This window comes from Lepisma saccharinum, chromosome 6 (genome assembly GCF_977018435.1).
Source record: "Lepisma saccharinum chromosome 6, izLepSacc3.1, whole genome shotgun sequence".
Taxonomy (NCBI): domain Eukaryota; kingdom Metazoa; phylum Arthropoda; class Insecta; order Zygentoma; family Lepismatidae; genus Lepisma; species Lepisma saccharinum.
Window position 1 is genome coordinate 15,717,498 of NC_139234.1, and position 22,539 is coordinate 15,740,036.

Sequence of the window (22,539 nt, forward strand, 5' to 3'; positions counted from 1 at the left end):
ATGTTGAATATTGAAGCTTCCTCCAGGCATTCCAAAGGTTAAAGCAAACATCCTCCATGTAACAATTCCAGTGGCGGCTCGTTGCTTTTCAAAGATTCATGCTGCAACTGATGCTATTTTTTCATGTACTTATAATCACCCCCACCACCACACACTCACAAAATCATGATGGAATGAGATACACATATGTGCCGGCTTGGTGGACGGACTTTCGAGCACTCCTTGAAAGTTACCAGTTTGAGTCTCGGCCTGGGTGTGGGTACTCTTTGTGAATCATATGATCCAAATCTGGAAACGGCCATCCTAGCACTTTTATTTCCAAGTTTTCTTCAGGTGTTCTTAAACAGAAAGGTCGCTGCAACAATGAATCCACCAAATTCATGGTGCACTAACACACACACACTTTCACTTCTAACAACAACAAAAAGCTAATCCTTCCAGCAATGACCACCACTTCACATGCCATGCGATTTTAACATAATGAACCACGGGGAAAAGTAACGGTACTCTGTAAGTTTGTTTCTTGTCGATTGAAGTGCCTCATAAACATTAGGAAATATATTTCTAGCATTTTAAAAAAAGGTAATTTAGATAAAATATATAATTAAAATTTCTTAAACATAATTACGTAGCAAAAAGGCACTGACTATAGTTTCAGAGTTGCAATATATTTACAACTTGCCACCGAAATAGGTAAAAGGCTAAGCAGAAGGGTCAAATTGCATTTCAACTTTTTTGCAGCTGATGCTAATGTATACGACATGTTAAAACATTACATAAGTCTACACTGATAACGTACAGAACATTTGGAAAATATATTAAAAAACCTTGTTGTAATACCAGGTGTGCCGGTTAATAATTCTTAATTATGGTGCTGGAAGCAAGGGTTGGTGCACAGTCTCAACTGTTACGTCAGTGTGTTACCAGGGGCGATGGCCCCTCCCCCCCCCAACTGCCCTGATGATGGATTTTTGGGAGATATAATAATGATATATTACTAATAATTTAAGTGCTGCATGTATGTTTTTAAGTTACATTTCCTTCATGAACAAGGTAAACGTGATTTTCCACAACAGGAGCTTCGTTACTCCATGTTGAAGTGAAATTTTGGTTTCCTTCCCTCTGCTGCTGACCAGAAGGAGAAAAAAAACAAAACATTTCAGTCAACACCGAAAAGTCACAGTCTTCGCTGGACATGCACGGTAATATGATACCCACGGTGGACTTGAGGGTGGGTCCAGCTGGCACCAGTCAACCTAACTTTGGGTTTGTCAGTTCTCGCATTCTTTTCCGGTCGAGTGAATTGGTAGTGTAGTTTGGTGCGATAAGTTTCCATCATGATAGTGTGGCGTAGTGTAAAAAGAAACGCGATTGTTATTATTGCGCGAGATGTACCTTGCATGAGAGGTGTTTGTGTTTCTTTGTGATTTGTGTTTCACATTGAAGATATGAGTTGTGAGGATAGGAAAAAAAATAGCAACGGCTAAAAGAAAACTCCGGTCGAGGACAATAGAAAGTTGTTTTTTTTCACAAAAAATACAGGGTACTGAAGGGAGCAATGAAAATGGGGAGGGAGTAAATTCAGTTAGTAGTCTGGACGAGGATGTTTTGTATGACAATGCAGAATCTACAGATTCGACCAGATTGAGTGCAGACAATGCTATTTGCGCGGAAAGTGAAACAGCTCAGCGAGTTCAAAACATTGATGTTTTTAATATTGGAAAATTCCTGTGGGGGACATAATTTTTCAAAAGAGGGTTTTTTAAGGTGCCATTGGGTTCCACCGGTTGGATATAAATATCCGTTCTTCTTGCAGAGGAAAGGCGACAAAGATGACCATCGATACGTTTCCAAAAAGAACCTGGAATCGTTGGAGTGGCTTGTCATTTCAGATCACCTTCAGGGCTACCCATGTAAATTTTGTCCCATTTTCGTACCTGGTCAAGTCGAGGGGGGGAGGGGGGATTTAAACAAAATGCAACACTCGGGAAATTAGTTACGAAACCTTTAAAGTATTTTTCAAATTTAACAGGGAAAAATGGTGATTTCACGAATCTAGAGATTATCACAAAAAGGCAGTGGAAGATGGCAAACGGTCTTTGAAGATGAGAAGTGATCCTAGTCTCGATGTAATAAATATTCAGCAAAACAAACGCCTAGAACAAATAGCTGAAAACAGGGAAAGGTTACTTACTACCTTTTGTGAAAACTGTCATACTGCTTGAACGTCAAAACGTTCCCTTCAGAGGTTCACAGGAATGACGGAAAACTCCCCGAATATGAAACTAAAGGTGTACTTTGCAATGAAGGCAATTTCTGTGAATTTTTGCGATTTCATATTGATCTTCTAGCTTCTGTATCTGCCCCGATATCATCAGGTACAGTACCAATATTTTATTCTTGTTAAAATAATTTTAACTCTAAACGTGTTTTGATATATTATAATTATTAGTAGCATGGAGGAAGTGTATTTGATATATACATTTTAAGTTATGAAGTAGTTCTGTCTCACCGCATTGTAGTCCGACAGAATATTGCAGTTTGCCCAGGTAACAATATTTCCTCAGGAAGATGGTTATAGCATCCTGTATGCTTCAGGTGCATGTAATGAGTGACAGTAATGTTTCTCATCAGTTCATTTAGAGATTTATGATGCATATTTTTATGTGCATGTCATGAAGTTGGAATTAATTACGATAATTATGAAAAGAAACTGGTCTAAAATTGGAATTCTCAAATCCTTGTTTCGAATGCTACCAACGAGACCCCAGGCGACAACTCAGCTTCTCTTTGAAGCAACATTGTTTACATAACCATTGAAAACGTATGTCAGGATAGTTTCCTGGTTTGGTAAGATACTGTAATCTACCTGGCGAAAATCGCTCCTCCCAACTGCCAATCCTGGATCTGCCACTGACTGCTCGGGACCCTGGAAAGTCTGGAAATCATTCCCCGAAGTCTGAATCGGGACCAGAGATGCCCAGTCCTCAGAGGCCGGGCCTCATGAGGCCCAGACTCAGCCTTGGTCTCCACGACCATTGTGAGGCCGAGTTGGAGTTCAGAGGCTGAGGCCGTGAGAGGTCGGAAGCTGACCTTCAACTCTGAGACCGAAGTCAAATGGTCATCTCTGACGGGATGGAAAATTATTTTTACCACTCTGAGGACCAGCTATTCTGGATTCCGCATACCCCCACTAATGACTCAGTCGGGAAAATGATCATGTTCAACTCCCAGATGCTAGGTGAGCATTGCTCAAATACTTAACGTGCCCCAAGTGATATGATGATCGTTATGTGTGGAAGCATTCTACATGCAGCACATGTGCTATGGTCGATGCTAAACTCTTTCTAAAAAAAGGAGGACATGTCCAGATAAAAGAGGACGTCTGGTCACCCTAACCCAGGACAACCTTCAACATCGACCGCAAAACCGAATCGCTTCGGAAGGAAGACAATGCTGTGCATTTGGTGGGATCAGAAGGGTGTAGTGTACCATGAGCTTTTGAAACCAGGTGAAACAGTGAATGCCATTCGCTACCGTCAACAACTCATCAATTTAATTTGAACCATGCATTGATCGAAAAGTGCCCAGATTGGGCGACAGGACATGGAAAAGTGATTTTGCAGCACGACAACGCCTCGTCACACACAGCGAAAGGCGTCAGAGACACCATTTCTGTACTTGGCTGGGAATTCTTGTCCCACTTGCCATACTCACCAGACTTAGCCCCTTTGGACTACACTTGTTTTCATCGATGTCTCACTCACTTTCCCAGCAACACTTCAACAATTACGAAGATGTTGAACAATGGCTTGCTGACAGGATCACCTCAAAATGTGAACGATTTTTCTGGAAGGGCATCCACAATTTGACAGACAGATGGGCACAATGTATAACTAGCGATGGCACATACTTTGTATAAAGCATTTATTACCTTTCTCCCCAGATTCACTTGTTTTCTTTCGGATCAATTAAGAATTATTAACCAGCACACCCAGTAGAGGCAATAGGTTGTCGTACACAGTCTTCTTATTCCTGAGATGTCAAACATACCATGCTGAGTTTTTCTCTTGCACGCTAGCAGATGATTTTCCCAAGTCGAGACCCTATCCCCCGTGTGAATTGACGAGGGGTGGGAGTGTACAGTGTTCATGCACGGAGTGACGAAAACTGGATGCAAACGTGCTGTTGAGATTCTAGCACGGTACGGTATTCCTTATAGCCCCAACAGCGTGAGGGAAATGCGTGATGCCGCTGATAAATGTTGAGGCTCTTAACATGAGAAGTTTCATTTCACTTTAGGACTTCATCAAATCTCTTTAATCTGTGAGATTTGCTTTTTTTCTTCTTTTCATTGTAGCAAATTTAGCAACGTCCTATAGCATGGTAGCACGTACTAAGCAGCCACCACTGAACAATTCCCTTAAAGGGCTCATAGGATAAAATTAATGAACATCATGCTTTTATCGTATTCCTAATGTGCACAACACATTAATTTTGATACGTATGATAATGGATGCTACTGACCAGTCACGTATCAACGTGGCAGATCGTGTTTTGAGCTTGTAACTTTCAAAATCTCGTCTTTGCCTTAAACTGAATGCACGTAAATGCAAAAAACTCACAGGGGTCATTTTTCTATAGTGTAAATTTTAAAATTGTTGAACATTTTATCTTAATGATTAATATAGAAACAATTATTATATATCCGGATAATCAGAAAAATCTGGATATCCATCATGCTCACAACAATCATTATCCTAGAAAGGGTCAGTGACTGAAAATTTTCATTAATATATTTTTCGTTCAAGATACTGCTTTCATATTCATAGTTCTAAACGTTAAATTGGGCAGCATCCTAATTGCAGTACTGAAATTTCAAATTTGAATTTATTTGCCACTCTCAAACACAGTAAACATAAGTCACAGAGGTAACACTGCTATCAAAATGTATCAAATGACGAATATCATGATAATAGATAATGCAATCCATTATCTAGTAAGAACAATTGCTAAGAACTTATTGTGGAAATCCATATTTTTTTTTTTTTTTTATGCAAAAATAGCGAAGTAGTGAGTAGCGCACAAGAGTGGCATAGCAAGCTACTTTTTGATAAATGTGGCTGTAGCTGTAGTGAAGCTACTTTTAAATTGTAGTGTTCTGATCACTGACAACATATAAAAGTAATATTCTTCTGTCATAGCAAAACTGTGGACAGTGGAAAAAGTTCAGCCGGATATTTAAATTCAGTGTGAAAAGTTCTGTTAGCAACACCTTTCCCCATTCTGTGTGCCAAATATCATGTTGAGCAGTTTTGTCATTCATTCTCATAGTTAATATAAGGAGTAAGATAAGCAACATAACATAAGAAAAATGCAAATAATACAATTAAGTGTTCTTGTGCTTTTGCGTTTCTTTGCAGTTCAGAAGATGGAATGGGGCCCATTCTCTTGTGCGTGTCCTCAGGAATACCACGGTAGACAGCATCTTTAAACAAGGATGTTGCCTTATAGAAATTTTGTGCAAGGATCCAGAGAGTATAAACATATTCAATACGAAAATCATCATTGATCTACTTGAACTGGTGCTAATACGAGAACATTACAGTGAAGATATGAAGAATTTGGCTGTGAGAATCATGATGTGAGTTTTATGTGGAAGATTGAGTACGGCATAAAGCATGTTCCATAGTCATCCAAGTTTAACCGAAGTAGGCACTGTGCGTTTAATATATTCACACACACACACACCTCCGCAGACACACTTTTAGGAACTGTGTTGATCAGTCAGCTGCATAAGCAATGGCAGACGAATGGCCAGTTGGTATTTTTTCATTTGTTTACCCACGATATCATATGCATTTTAAGTAAGGGTCAGTTATTCTGTCAAATCATCCACCCCTCCACAGATGAATTTTGGCATATTATATATTCAGACAAATATAAGAAGCCATGTTTTTAAGTTTTGGGATGACTCTATTTTTTAATTCAGAACCCTTTAGAATTCTCTGCTGTTTGTTGGAATTTTTTCATAGAATTCTAAGCTTTCCTGAGCAACATAAAATGTTGATATTCACTATACTTCATGAAGATTCTAAATATCGCATATAAATATTATTAATATTAAATGTTTTCAAATACTTCAATTTCTGTTAGAAGTTGGAAAAAAAGTGTTTTAAAAAATCCAAAAAAAAAAAAAAAAGGTAAAGTGTTCCCCTGTGCATAGCACCACGCCATGAAGGCGTATAGGGGGTGTGAGGGTAACGCCCCACACTTTCTTGATCCGGTCGTGAGTGGGGGTGATGTGATCAGCATCACGCCCCTGACCGCCTTTACCCCCCAGGGTTTCCCCCAGGTACCCATGTTATTCGACGCTGGGTGGGCGCCGGGGCCGCTTTCACCGTTAGAAAAGTTCCCGGATTTGAAAAATCCAAACATTATGCTATTTGAAAGAGCTACGTTAATTTGATTTAGTTCATTTTTCTGACACTTTTGGCTAGTTGTGACGATTTGCATGAATGGTGATAAGATGAGAGGGATGAAGGGCCAACCTCAAACCCATATGGACAACACAACACTTCTTCTTCTTCTTTCCCTTATGCCCACTTAGGCGTCGGGTCATTCCTGTGTTTCTCTGAATATGTATTATTTCACTTCATGTGGGTTATTAGCCCTACGATGAAGCTAGGCAGTAGGAGGAGTGCTCCCTTTAAGCCTCTGCCCTTGCTTGGTTTTCTTTCTGGGTTTGCTCCCATAGCCTTCGGGTCAAAACCCTTACCACAAGGCAGTGGGGTTGTAGCTCTTCCGCCTCTTAGGATGTTGGGACTTTACAGTCTTTTCCATCTGTAGAGCCGTTGGCCGGTTTTCTGTTAGGGTTCCTTCCCTTAGCCTTTGGGGATCCCTCCCCTCCCTACAAGGCAGTAGGGGCAGTGCTTATTTAATGGCGGCACTTCCTCGCCATGTCACAATGCTGTCATTGGGCTTTTCTGGGTTTTTATTGAGTATGGACTTGCCAAAGACCATCCTCCCCAGGCCCTGTTAGCATTGTCGCCTCGGTCCGGGACTGCTTATTTGGCATTGCCTTATTTGCAGCTAACCACCATATCTGGTGGCCGTTCGCTATCCGCCACCTGCGACCCACCCAGTTGCTGAGGCTCGCATCGGAAAAAAGCTTCATTGAGGCTTCTACCGCTGGGACAACACAACACAAGTCCCACAAAGGATTGTTTTGACTCTTGACTCCCCGTGCCGGAGCTTTGTCAGCCTGCAAGCTAAGTGAACATTCAATAAAATTTGTACTATTTGCATGTTCCCCTTCCTCATCCCATAGGCAGCTTTCTGGAGACCCATTTATTTTTACATTCACAGCCATATTAGGAAGGTAATAACCGCTGTGCTTTCCATACAGAGATTGTAGATGACTGAATATTTGGTGCTTTCAACCCACTTTCATAGTTTTTAATAATGTCAGACATTTTGGATCATAAAACTGGCATAATTAATAAGAAGAAAATTCCCTTATAATCTTGGTTGCACTAGTTTATATTTATTAACTGTAAAATTGAGTAACTGAAAGATGTCCCAGGGACATGAATTACGCAGTGCTCCAGAGGCTTGCAAATTTTGTCTACAAATGAAAAGTTGCAACTGCATTCTACAACACACTTGTTCTACAAAAACTTTGTGGGTTTCTTCAACTAATGACATGCTTCTTTTTTTGACAACGGTTGCTTCTTTGTTGAATCCAGAAATTCTGGAAGGAACGATGAATTACCCTGTATTGTGAAGAGATTTGAAAAACCATTGGGATGATAAGAGAACATGCACTGATAGATTGACATAATTAAACACATAAAAGTTTAAAACATTGAGAGAAATTGCAGAAATAGAAAAATTCCTGCTTTGAGAAAATTGGCAGAAATAGAAAAATTCCTAGGCTGATTATTTACACTTGTAGTTGACAAATGTAAACAGTGGTGACCTTGAAGATGAATGGCAAACATTGTTAAAGCCATACAACATTTCATTCAAATAATGGCTTGATACCCTATGCAAATTTAGTTTTCAATAATTGAATACAGATAAATTAAAATGAAACAGCTTTTGAACATTTGTTATTAATTAGCAGTTTGTTGAAAATAAAACTGTTTAGTAATTGTATCACACCATAGGCGTGAGTCGAACCTAGGACCCAGGCATCATAAATAAATAAGCTAATCATGTTATATAAAGGGGTCCCGCTGAAGAATTGGAAAAGAGCTTCTTAAAAAGCTAATGACCACTCCGCTGACATTGGATTATGCTGGCTTAATATGAAAATCAGGAAATCAGCATTTTTCATCAGAATCACCGTTGCCAAAGGATGCGCTCAGGTAACAGATTTACAGATCACATGTTCAAATTCTGAATAAATAGTCCGCATGAGAAAATCTCATTCTTAGTTGCCTCTTGGTTGCTTTTAGATCTACATTGAATACTGTAATTGCTAGAGAGCTCCAGAATCACGCTGAATTACTGTCTGTTCTATAGCGAAGTAAACTGGTAGTAACTGAGCTGCTAAATAATCGAAGTAAAAAAATAAGAGAATTATGTTTAATAAGTGATCCTTTAGAAATCGGGATTACGTTAGGGCAGTTTTGGGAGGAAGCGAGTACGCTCCTTAGTTGCATTTTGTTACAGGTTAGGACACCATTGAAGCCATGACACCAAGGACCAGAACTTCCAATGGTGCTACAGGTAAACAAACATTCCTAAGTCTTTCCTCATCCTGCCTGTTCAGTCAAGTGAAGTGTTAAATTGAAAATGGGTGTGTTTTTATTTGACGTTGCTCTTCAGAGCTGTACCCCCCCCCCCCCCTCTTACAATGCACCTCTCGCTGCCAATAAACTTCCAAGTACCATGCTTTCACATAGCCTATCTACAATCCCTTAAGCTAAACACCATAGTGTTTAGACGTAATTTACTTGTTTAATCAGTTCTTATTGATTATTATATCTGACATTACATTTTATTTTCTTTACAACTCTTGAAAAAAAGACACTAGTGAAGTGTGTCAATTTATTGAATATATATATATTTTTTCCTACATAAAACTACTCTAGGTGCTGACAAATAGTAAGTATGAGTTTACTTTCTGTCTCCTTTTGAGTTGAAAATTGTTATCAAATTTAAAATAGTAAACATGTGCATTGACATTAATCTCTTGCTTTTCTTTTAAAACAGGGCCTTAGCAGACACGCAGGCTCACAAAGAAATGATTTGCAATTTAGGCAGGTTGTGTTCAATGTATTTTTCCTTGGAAGAATGTAACGACGATCATGTACGTCGAGCAGCTCTTAGATCGATGGTTAGAGTTGCAATCTACTGCATCAGGGATATTAATAGTCAGGTGTAGTGTTTGTCTTTTTTCCTAGCTGTAACTGCTCTGCTTAGTCTGCATATTTTATTGTGATAATATCTCTCTCTCTCTCTCTCTCTCTCTCTCTCTCTCTCTCTCTCTCTCTCTCTGCATGAGCGCAAATTAGAGAGAGAGAAAATTGATGACAAACACATTTTCAAACCATTTTGTTCATTGTGGTCTTCCCGCACAAATCATATAATATGACAATTTTTATCATGTATTTACAGGAATAAACAGCTCAGATTCATGATTGCCACAACATATATATTTTGGTTGTTGTTGTACTAAAATCTTTAGTACACTAACTAAAGACAAATTGTGTAACTAGTCCAGAGTGTGTTTGTGTTCACCAGACAAAAAAATTAGCCATTTGTACCTAATGTCATGTAACATCTCCACAAGCCTGGATAACAGTTGCAATTCGCTGTGGCATGGACTACACAAAGTTCCAGATGTAGGAAGCATCACTCTGATAGAATTGTGCAGGTAGGCCAGATTATGTGGACGATCTTTGAGGCATTGTTCAAAGTGGTTGCATTGATTTTCAGTTTGGTTCAAATCTGGGGATTTTGTAGGCCCGTCCAGATGTGTGTTTGCTTCTGAATGTTGATCATGGTAATGAGTCACAGTTGCGGCCTGGTCATCATGGCCATCCTGGAAGATAGGGATGGGAAAATTCCATTACTCGCGAAGATGATGGGCATATGGTTGTCTGACAGCATGCTGGTTCAAATTGTCACCTCAACCAAAGAATCCATAACCATGTAATTAAAGTATACCCAGAACCTCACAGTTTCCCCCAGCTTGCACTACACCGTGTTCACGGTCCTGGAAACTTCATGAGGTCTACAATGAACCCAATGTCAAGCTTCATTCACATACAGGACAAAACGTGTGTCTGATCAGATGACACGTTTCCAGTCCTCCACGGTACACTGTTTGTGTCTCATTGCCCACAACTTAAGCACATGTGAGTAAAGACCTCTTGTATGCCACCCTGCTCGAAGCTGCAACTCCTACCTCAAAGTGAAGAGTTTTTTTAGCTACAAACCATGAAACATGCCAGTAGTTGTGGTCCATCAGTATCATCTTTCAATGACAATGCTGACAAGAATTTTCTTTAGGCTGGGATTGCCGCCACTGACAATACATGGTGATCATAGGTGCCGACTCCATGGGGCTTGTGGGAGCTCAAGCCCTCCCAATGTTAACGATGTGGGTGCAGAGCCCCCCAAATAATTTTGCTTAAGAGGATGTAATGTATTATTTTGCTTCTCTTGTAAAGTTTACTCTGAATTGTGTGCCATATGAACTTAACTTTAAATACACATTTGAAATGTTCTAGACCATCAACTTTGGCGGGCTATGACCAGAGAAAGCAAAACACATGACTATACTAAGTATATAATTATTATTTACTATTATACATATATTAATCATAATGAATTTAGCCAACGACTTGTTACAGACTGTTTGGGAATCCCCTAAAACAATGCACATATTTAGGAATATTATTGATGTGAATGAGAAGGCTGGCCATACTGGACTGCGACCACTTTGCCCTCGTCGATGGGCATTGAGAGCCTCTAGTATGCACCAGATCTTAAGGAACTATGAAAACTTTCTCAATTTTTTTGAGAACTACTGACACAGCATCAAAATGTGCTGGATACCTGGAGACAATGCTTCACTTCAAGACATTTTTATTTCTCTCCCTCTACTGCCATGTGGTGGGTCCAATAGAAGAGGTAAACTGTAATATTCAGTCTCCATGCTAGAGAAGTGGAATCAAAACTAAAATACTTGACTGACATCTTTCAAGAAAGCGAATGTGTTTTGAGCAGTTCTGGCTGAAATGCACAGAGGGCAGACCCAGCCTCGTTGATGAGCCAGAATTGCCCCGGCAACGTTACGTCCCCAAGAGACTTGAAAATCCTGATGCTGCCAAACCTCACAAGTTCTACACTCCAAAGTAGTATTATGAATCAATATACACTGATGTGTGTGTGACACAGCAAAATCATGTGTTAAACAAGGACATGAATCTACAAGACTACAAAAAGTAACAGCTGTAGAGAAAGAATGCATCTCAGCTGTGAATAGTTGCACAACAAACTTTCAGCAAACGTGAGAATTCTTTCGCCAAGATTTGGATGCTGATAGGCTCTCCTTACACATGTCCATGCTTGGTGATATCGCCAAACAGAAGAAAGTGGTTCTAACTACCATGTGTGACATAAGGAAGTTTCTTTTGGAAGACAGTACCCTCCAGAAGCTTCTGTCTGAAGTTGCCAAATTCATGATGGTCCTCCTCACTGTGTCGGTGACGACAGCCACAGCCGAAAGGTCATTCAGTGCTATTCGCTGACTAAAGACAAATTTGAGATCTAAATGGTGCAGAAGAGACTCAGCAGCTTAGCGGTACTCCACATACATCAAACTGCTTCGTAATTTGGACCTGAGACCGCTCGTTAATGAGTTCATAAAAAAATAACCCAGTGCGTAGAGCAACTTTTGCTTTATTTTTTAATCATGTTCATATGTTTTTGTTGTGTATGTCACTTTATATCTTAGTGTGCATGCTATTTTTTTTATTATTGCAAAATTAAATTTAAAGAGTAAAATATTGTAGTAGCAAGAACAAAAAGTAAAAATATTTTCCTGCGACCGGATCAAGAAAGTGTGGGGCGTTACCCCCACACCCCCTATACGCCTTCATGGTGTGGTGCTATGCACAGGGGAACACTTTTTATCTTTACTTTATTTTCCTGCGATTTTTGTTAGCATTTATGTAAATAATTAAACTGTTAAATATTGTATTCGTTATTTTATGGGTACGTCAACCATAAGGTTATTTGCAACCCGTCATATGTCTGTTGGAACCTGAGACCTCTGGATCAAAATGAGTTGACCACCCAACATGCTCAGCTACCAAGGCCGGTATAAAACTGTTATATTGGCCTCTTAATAAATACATACTTTCCAATAAAAATGTTAATTATCTATAAAAAACAACAACAAATGAGCAGACATAAAGAGACTTTGAAACATTTTCTAAACGTTTTTCATGTTACATTTCATTTGCATGAGGAATATAATAGCTGCTTAAAAACTTAAAAACTGCTATATGAAGACGTAATTTTTATTTTTAAAAAATGGAGGGAGTGAGTCATTCATTCATTTATTTCAGTGATCATAGTCCCCCCAATTATTTTGACATGTTGGCGCCCATGATGGTGATACGATTGCAAATTCCACTACTTCCTTCACAGGGTGACCTTTGGCACACACAAATGTAATGATCCCTTTTTGCCACTTACAAGGGAGGTTATCTAAGTGTCCCCCTCCGATTTCCATGAAACTTGTCAGGTGTATAGAGGGGCCCAAAAGAAGAAATATGTGTTTTTTTTGTTTTGGCCAAAAAACTGTTTTAGGGGCAAAACTCCCTCAGATCTCAAGATGAGGACAAATTGAAGTGCGGATCTGACCCCTGTGTCCCCCTCCGATTTACATGAAACTTGGCAGGTGTATAGAGGGGCCCAAAAGAAGAAATACGTGTTTTTTGTTTCGGCTAAAAAACTGTTTCAGGGAGCAAAATCCCCCTCAATACATTGAAGTGGGGATCTGACCCCGAAACCACGTAAATGTGGCATAGGAAGAACACGCACATATAATTGGAACACACACAGCACAGAACTGTAGGGGGGGGGGAGGAGCAACTCTGCCTAATATATTCAGTTAGGCTCTAAATTATAATTTACAACTGCATTTTGAAACTTGCAACTGCTAATTTTAAACACACATACTGCACTGGTGCGACTGTAGATAAAATGACCGAACGTTCTGTAGAACCTTATATACTGGGTGTCCCAGAAGTCTTTCCCTGATTACAAACTTTATTCATATCCGCTATATGCAATGTAGAGATGTGAAAGTGGTGCCAAAATGTTGGGAAACTAACCAAGTTTATTTGTTTCAGGATTCAGTAATGTGGTTGTAGTGTATCAGTGTTAGCGCCAAGGAATCCGGAATTAATGCTCTTGACATTGGGTGGCATCTTTCCATACAATGTTTCTTGGACTTGACAGGATTTGGGAATGAAGATAAATTCCATTTTTTAAATACGAACTTACTGATGGCAGATATTCTAGACGAAAGAATTCTGTACATTTGAAAGTTCCTCTGCACTGTTATTGGTGACCGGGACATGCTGAGCTTTTTCCTGATTTGTGAACATTTCCGGTTTTCTGGGCACTGACATTGCTACACTATAGACACCCGGTATAATTTACTAAACAATATTTTGTGCTATGTTGTGAATACTTTCAACCTTAAAAGAGTATAATTATCTATTTTGTGAGTTGTAATTTGCACTTATGTTGCATATTTGATGTATTGCAGTTCACTGGTCTTCGGAATGGAGTTGATTGTCTTCTTCCCTCTCTTACAAATCCTTTAGTTCAGCGACAAGCATTGGTCTGCATTATTCAACTGGCCAAGGAACCAGCAGCACAGTGTATTCTAAAAGGGACAGGAACAGCAGAGTTTCTTATATCAGAATTAGGCTCGCCAAATTCAAGCCTAGGTAATCCTATTTTATTCCTCTTGAAGATATATTGCAATATTTAATTTAAACCACATATGGCATAACCCAGAGGTTCCCAGACTTTTTCCTTTCAGTGTTTCAAGATCTTTCTGCTGCACCCAAGTCAGAATGTAGGCCTATCTAGCACTTGCAATGCTCAGTTGGTGCAGTAAGTTAAAAAATAAACATATGTGAAATGCAGAAACATGTTATGTGTAAAAAGTACTAAATAAGCACATATATGGAACAATCGTATCAGTGACTAACAAGTAAGTGTCATTTCAGTGAAAATATTGGAACATTTTGCGGTGCTCCTGTTCGCCAGCCATGGTGCCTCACACACTTTGTGAACTGTTGGTCTAAGCTGTTGCTACTGTTCCCCACTTTGTGAACATTGATCTTTCTAGCAGAAACCATGTGGCATTATCATTGTGGCTGTGGCATGTACCAGGACATGTACATAGAGTATATTAACAACTACAATAAAAATTGTGCAAAAGAACTTCTCGAATGGCATAGAAAAAGTGAGGAATATTCTACAAAATCGCAAAACCATTTTGTCTGTTTTTCATTCACTCCTCTTGTTCAGCAGGTACAATTTTCCTTGTTCACGGTTGGCACAGAAACTATCGAGCGATATCTAGAAAACGAAAGGTGACAGGCGGAACCAAATGTGGTTTACCTCTCCCCCAGAAACTTCTTGTTCCTTCCACAAACTTTTTATTTTCTCTTCTGCTTCTTCTGCATGGCCTTGTTTATACATTCATCCAAATTCTTCCACTGATGCTTGAAATTATCAGTCATAAGTTGTAAAATGTAACAAATTTCTGAACTTTATGTATTAGATCTCTCTGTGTCTTAAGGATGTGTTATTTCACAAGTTTTAGCAACGGTTTTTTTACCCTCAAATGCAGCAACACTGAAAATCTAGTATATATGTTTGAAAATTTGTGAGATATAGTTCTTAATATCATCACCGGATGCAGCGTGGGTACAGGGCCCACTACCATGAGGAAATACAAATAGTGGTGTTCCTTAGCTACATTTTTTTTATTTTACCTTCATTACTTCATGATGCTAATACGAAATGTGGGGTACTACTTGTTTATATAAAGTGCAAGATTAAATAATATTTCTTCCATGCACCAGCCCTGTAAAGTGTATTTTCTACTTCAATTATATGACAATGTTTTTCTACCTCACTGGTTAATCACGGCAATGAGGGAATGATGAAGTGGTTAAATGGATAATGGGACAAATTCAATGATACATCCATGCCTTGATCAGGGTATCAACCTGACACCTTTGTCTTCGTAGCATGTTATGCTGACTACCAGGGACGGCGCCAGAAATTTTCGACTGGGTGGACAGAAGCCCCATATTGATAGATTAGGGTGGGCATTATAAATGTAAGACCATATATAGCATGTGTGTGTATGTAAGTCGTATGTATCACCCTCTCTCTTACACTCCCCATTCTCCTCTTACATCTTTTCCTTTTCCTTATCCTGTTTTCCTCTTTATTCTTTTCTAATCTATCTTCCCATCTTGTTCCACTTCCTTTCGCTTTGTCTCTGATGGACACAATTATTTCAAGGAAGTGTTAGCATGTGCAGCCATAACCACATTATTTCATGCGTGTTAATACAGTGAAATAAATGTGAATTAGATTTAAGGTTGTGTTGCAAATACAAGGCACATACTTGATTTTATGTATTCGGCGACAGTGATAGATTGATTTGATTGGTTGATTGATTTGCTTCATTTTACTTCGCTTTTTGTGCCACTTTTGGCTAATTTGCGAAGATGGGGATGAGTGATGACATGATGAAATTGATGAATGAACACTCACTCACAAACATCCATGTCCAGGCAGGGATTCGAACCCAGGACCCCTGGCGTCGTAGCGTGATGTGCTAACCACTCCGCCACGAGAGCCGGAACGACAGTGATAGAAAGTGCGATGGTAGACAATCGTGAAGTTTCTCGTAATTGAATACATGTTCATGAGTATAGTATTTTCATTGTATGAGTTTTTGACTAAAAGAGTTTTCTTACTCCTTTGGGGATCACTTCTCTTAGCTTACAAAGTTTACACAACTGACAAATCTATCTGAATGTTTGTAGGTAGTAGCGGCGATCGGGTGCCAACATTTGAGGGGCAAGGACAATATACTTTTTCTTGGTAGAAAAGGCTTAGCATAAAGAGGCCATAGTGCGGGTGCAAAAAGTGGCAAAATGTGGCGGGGGTACTGCATCCCCCACTTCCCGTTCCTCCTAATCGCCGCCACTGCATGTTTGGATTAAAATGGACGTCTTATTAGAAATGATTTAAAACACACACGGAAATCCAATTCTTTGTTCATTGTCCATGAAGTATTCCTAGGCTAATGAAAGGCTATTTTGACAAAATATCACTCATATGTAATAAACAAGTGAGATTGAAAAATCTGTTCAGAATTGAAGAGATTATTAGCTAAGTTGCTATTCGTTTTCTGAACTCTCGTGTATATAATGTGAGAGAAGCAACACACGTATGGTTACATGAACATATTTTTTGAGGTAACAAAATGATTTAGGACACAAGGAATTCATCGAAGTTGATCACCGTAACAGCAATAATTCATCTATTTTTTATAGATGACTTGGGTTGTATGGCGTGATCATTTCGAATACACTAGAATGTCAACCTGTGCAGCATACCCTGGAAACTTAATTCTTTCAGGGCAATGAGTCCCTGGAGCCTGGAACCACTGTCAAAGTAATAATTTATGAGAGTTTGTATTTTGAGTGTCAGAATGTATTTGTTTTCGCCCCTTCGTTACTTTCATCTAATCACAATTGAAATTACTTAAAATAAAACAAATCAACCACGACTTACTCTTCCAAAAATGGAGTTTCATTAGCTCGTACCTCTTAGAAAGTTGAGGTCGTAGTTTCAATTGCACAGGGTTTCATTAGTGGATCAAGGCAGCTAATTCCGTGAACAATGACGTTGTTTTCCGAAAGTCTCAATTTGTCTCAGGCAATCACCCTCTTAAAATGGACGCATCTTCTGTGGTGATAAAATGACACGTTTGGTGCGAGTTCTTTCTCTATATATTTTTTTCCCAATGGCATAACGCTGTCGCATTATAATGAAGACGTCATGTGTTGAACTCCCCCTCTTCTGGTGGAAGCACAATGCACACCGGTTCGGACTACACGTTAAACTGTAGGTTTAGTCCCGATTAGCCCATCTGAGCATAGAAGTGGGCTTAAAAACAAACAAAAAAATCGTCTTCTGGATACTTCGTGACATAACATTTTTCTTTACTTCAGCTGCATCTGCAGATTCTGTCGACATTTTCGGCTGATTCGTGTTGCAAAATTTGTGTGTCAAAAGAGAATTTCTAAATATGATAAGCCAGTCATTAGCAATTGAATAATTCTGTAGCTTTTTCCATACATAAGTGGTTTATTAAAATGCATTCACTTTGGTATTGTAGTGATTATTGTGACTCGTTCTTATTAGTAGAACGGTTATAAAGTTCATATTTCGCATACCATATTGATATTTGAAGATGACAGGTATATAAAAATTGTAATGAAATAAAAGAGAAATACACTTCTGGAATTTCAATGCAGAGCTAATTTAAACTATACTATACTCTCTAGCAAACCCGAAGGTTTATGGCTGCAGAAACACAAGCCTTCAATCTGTTTTTATCCGGGGCAAGATCAATCCAATCTTTCCTATCCTTACCAATTTATTTTATGTCCATCTCAACGTTATCCCTCCATCTTCGTCTTGGCCTTCCTACTGGTCTCTTACCATCAGGTTTCCCAACAAGAATCCTGTAAACTTTTCTTTTCTCTGCCATTTCTGTCACATGGCCTGTCCATCTAAGTCCTCTTGATTAAATTATTCTAATAATAATAATAATAATATTTAAAAAGTCGATATAATGTATTGTGTTTCCGGTGGAAATAACGCTAAGATGATAGTAGAATGACAGCACTTTGTTCCTACGCGTCAGCAAAAATTTGATGCGGCTGGTGTTGTGTTACATCCGGTCGTAGCGGGCCACGAGCGATTTTATTGTTGAGTCAGCAGAACGTGTCTGATCACGTTGAAAACATCGGAAGCGGTGGGGGGAGGGGGTCAATGGATTTGTCACGTTGTTTCTTGATGTATGCTAACCTAACACGTGCATATGTTTGTGTGTGTGTGTGTGTGGAGGAAATGCGCGCGCAACCATTGCGTATGATTCAAACACATGAAGAAATGATTTAAAGATGGCGCCGAAGGTGCTTTACCTCGAAAGCTTAGCGGCTAAGGTTATTGCTCTGTAAAACAAGAGGCGGCGTCGAGGGTTCGATTCCTGGTAGAGTCAATATTGATTGATTGATAGATTGAGTTAGTTTTTCTAAGTCCGTTTTATGCACGGCAAAACTAATCAGGATTGGAGCTACAGTTGAAAAGTGGTGATTCGGACCACTATGTGCCTCCACCGAGTATCGAACCTGGGACCCCTTGATTACAAGGCGACGATGTCAATATTGAATGATCTCGATTAGCCTGTGTGTAAATAAAGGCAACAAAATGGTTGAGTTCGAAAATCGAGTTGGGTTAGTGGTTAATGTTGTCACCTGGCAATGAAGAGGTCGCGGGTTCGATTCTCTAGGTAGTTAAATTAGGCCAATTGTTTAGTCCCGCCATTATAGGTTCCCGATTAGTCCATCTGTGCATAAATAGTGTTTGAATAAAATCAATATGGCGGCCTTTTGTTAGTGGTTATTGTTGTCGCCTGGTAATGAAGAGGTCGCGGGTTCGATTCTCTAGGTAGTTAAATGAGGCCAATTGTTTTGTCCCGCCATTATAGGTCCCGATTAGTCCATCTGTGCATAAATAGTATTTGAATAAAATCAATATGGCGGCCGCGTTTTGTGTTTAGCGGCGGCGACCGGGGCGCGGTGCGGGTGGTGTTTTTTATTCCACGAGATGTTTTAACCAAGTGGTTGAGGGTTCGATTCCCAATGTTGGTGAAAATTGTATATTCAATTGTATTTGTTTAAAAGTTCCGATTAGCTTTTTTGTGCACAGAGAAAATGAACTAATTGGAAATAGGATGTTTATGCTGTAATGAAAAGGTCCCGGGTTCGATTCACAATGTCAAATTGGCTGATAATGATGTTGTTTTTTTTTTTTAAAAAAAAAAAGAAGTGTGTTGAGTCCCCATTAGTATTTAGGCAGGAACAGATATTAAAAATCAAAACAAAATGCCTTTTGATTACAACGCAAAGACTTTACCGCTAATGTATAAAGATAAATTAGAATCTGTTGTTTTGCCGTGTGGGGCCCCAGTACCGATTAGCTTAAATGCATAAAGAGTAGGTAAAATAAGCAAGATGGCCGTCACTATTGTTTTGTGATCAAAGAGGAGTCACAGGTTCGATTCAATCAAAGGAGGCAAGATTCTATGTTTCAATTCCATGTAAAAGTCTAAAGTTATGTTTCGATTAACCTCAATGCATAAAGAGGAATTAAACAAAAACAAGCAAAATGGCGACAGATGTGATAAAAGAAAAATTGAATTAGTTTTTTATAGTGACAAGAAAAAATAGCGAATCATTGTTAGAAATAGAATGAAAATAAAGATACTTGCCTTTGCGTGTCCAGCGCTGTGCAGAAAAGCTCTCATGCTTTATCTCCGACAAGTCCACAATACACATTTTTTTTTTATTGTATAGTTAATTATTAATGTTGTTATTAACACAGATTCTTACCAGTGTGAAGAAAAGCTCTCATGCTTTATCTCCGACAAATTCACAATACACACTTTTTCATTATATAGTTAATTATTAATGTTGTTATTAACACCGAGTTTTACCAGTGTGAAGAAAAGCTCTCATGCTTTATCTTCGACAAGTCCACAATACACACTTTTTCATTATATAGTTAATTATTAATGTTGTTATTAACGATTGTTACCAGTAAAAATATAAACCATGAGGATTTTTAAAAGGGTGATAAGTGAAAAAAGCCAAGACATATATTTTATCCCTGTTTATTACCAATATTTACAAAATTCAAAAGAGCCGCACACACACACATACATATGTAAAATGTTTATATTGTGTCACCAGTTTATCAGCATGTTATTTAACAAGTTTTTATTCTTCAAGTTTGTTCACTCACCCACATAAGGAATTGTGTCACTATCATATCCTTTTTTTTCTGCTGCAACCACTGAATTAAAATGTTTCACTATTTTTTCCACAAGCATGTTCTCGCAAAAAACAAACACTTCTTTGGAAAGTCTTTTTCCGTCGATGTTTTGTATAGACAAAGGCTCAGGTTTTGTACATCCATGTAGATGGGAAAGCACCAACTTCTCCTTATTACATGCATGGACAGGGGAAATATCTGTGCAACCGAAACATTGTTCGCGAAGGTCGAGAATGCAAGATTCCACACAGTTTCCAAAATATGATTTCAGATACGGCGACACTGTTTCACACATAACTTTCGCATGCTCGATGCACACAAATATCTTCATAAAGTTCCGCCACGAACTTTCTGCGATGAACACTATCTCCAGGGAACCGTAAGCTGGTTTCTTCCTTATAATGATCTGACGGCGATTGTACAGTGTGGTTATCAGCAATTCATGTTGCTCACTTAGTGGGTAGGAAACACGAGGCTGCTCACCTGGAATAGCGATGTAATTGTCGATTACTGGAAACAATTCCTGAAGAGTGTGCCACTCCTGCAACTGTAGTTCAACACCGGCCGCCCCGCTTCTGTGTAGCCTGACCACAGGTTGGAAATCCAGATGAGAGGAAAGTCCGATTGAGATAACTTTTGTTTTCGAAGTATTCAAATAGTAGACGTGATCGAATAATATCGACTGGCGTATAAGACTAGTTACTTGTTTTTGTTCTTCAGGTAAATGCTGATCGCTCTCTTTCTGAAGAACCCCTTTGAAATTAGTGTACGGTTGAAATCTTTTTTTCAGCGGCATCGAAATAGAGGATTCCATGACTAAGAACTGCGAGATACTGCATGTCGCAGCGTGCAGGTATACATTTTGAAGAAATGCGTGGGTGTGTTTTTGAGACGCATGCGCGCGTAGCAAACCAAGCATGTGCTGGACAAAAAAGGTGGAGGGGGCGGGGCATTACAAAGATCAATGGTGAGAGAAAAATCAGCAGAATATCATAAACGTCATATTGAGGAAATATTGGATAACAAATATTAATTAATTTAATTAAAGCATCAACCGCATTGTCGATCTGAAATTAGGTTTATAGGCAGGGGGCAAAATGGAAAATATCGACGATGTTCTAGTATTGGATTGTTTCTGTATTTCCATCGGTATAATCCTCCACCACATTTGAAGCATACTGTTTTATCCTCTTTTTGAATGTAAAATAATCCTGCTTCGGACAGAGCTTCTACAAACGGGAATTCTTTTGATTGCCAATTTCTGAAAGAGGACAATCTAGCATTGAAAGATCCCATCTCTGGATATTGCGTCATTGTTCTGTAAAGACACAAAACAAGATAAATATTATAAGTAAGCTGTTGTAAACTGTAACGCTACAAAATTATTAATATACTATTAGGACTATATGTAACTTGTATAAAATTTCAAACAGTATTTATTGTCAATATTTTCTAGTATACGTACCGAGTATTATAAATTTAATTTACGAGTCAGCAAATAAGTTGTTATAATATTGTCGTTTTTTATCGGTACTGGGAATAAAATTTGAAATTTATGCATGGGTTTACCAGAGGCTCAATGGAATAAATACAGAAAACAGTAATGCCCACAGTACACAGACCCGTAACTTTGTATCTGATGAGTGTTGTACGTATAGAATTTAGAGTTATTTTCCAAAAATCGCAAATGGTTATGCACATGTAGAGGTTTTCCGTAACTATCAAAAAATTCCCCCCGGGAGTTACTGTCTATGTAAATTGCTACCCAGTGCTTCCCGGGGCTATCTTTGGGATCTGTATTTACAATCAACGCTGCTGGTAGTTCCACATGTACAGGTAATTCATTAGCTGCGAAAACCCCAACATGATGATTGTCAAAGGCTCTATTTGATATTAACCCGTGAAGCAAATTTAAAGTCGACAGCATTGCTGGACACTAAATAGTAATATTGTGCAACTCACCTTGTTATACAATTAATCCAGATGAATATCTCTTTGATTATTAATTTCCATGAGAGCGTCAAATTCAGAGTAGATAACACAAGTCACAGTAGATTCCAAAGCCGATTTGAAGTGGACTTCCAAGCTAACAGCCCCTTGCCGTTGAAGACTGCAGTGGGATATGGCATTTGCAGCTGCGTCTGGTGTTATATCAAAAACAAGTAATGCGTATCCCTGGGGGTATTCCTCACGCGATATATTGTTTCCTTCATCCATATAGTGTATCCCTGTTCCAGAGAATAATGTGTGATATGCTGTTATGTACTTGTTGTTTTCAAAGTCTGATTGAAGTGGTTTGCCGGGAATTTGGACTCCATCAACATATAAAGTAAAGAAGTTGTA

The 22,539-nt window shown here is 38.9% G+C and overlaps 2 protein-coding genes across 2 annotated transcripts in view; both read left to right on the top strand.

Moving 5' to 3' along the window:
• LOC145988994 (armadillo repeat-containing protein 5-like) overlaps positions 1-5,481 on the top strand; it is an 11,685-nt gene extending 6,204 nt beyond the window's left edge. Inside the window, exon 3 of the mRNA XM_083124295.1 lies at positions 5,424-5,481. Within this exon, the coding sequence (XP_082980421.1) occupies positions 5,424-5,481 (58 nt within the window). The remainder of the gene's footprint in view (positions 1-5,423) is intronic.
• A 3,755-nt stretch (positions 5,482-9,236) lies between these two features.
• Positions 9,237-22,539, top strand: part of LOC145989248 (uncharacterized) — a 30,324-nt gene continuing 17,021 nt past the window's right edge. Inside the window, exons 1-2 of the mRNA XM_083124565.1 lie at positions 9,237-9,388; positions 13,802-13,985. Of these exons, the coding sequence (XP_082980691.1) occupies positions 9,254-9,388; positions 13,802-13,985 (319 nt within the window). The 5' untranslated portion in view covers positions 9,237-9,253. The remainder of the gene's footprint in view (positions 9,389-13,801; positions 13,986-22,539) is intronic.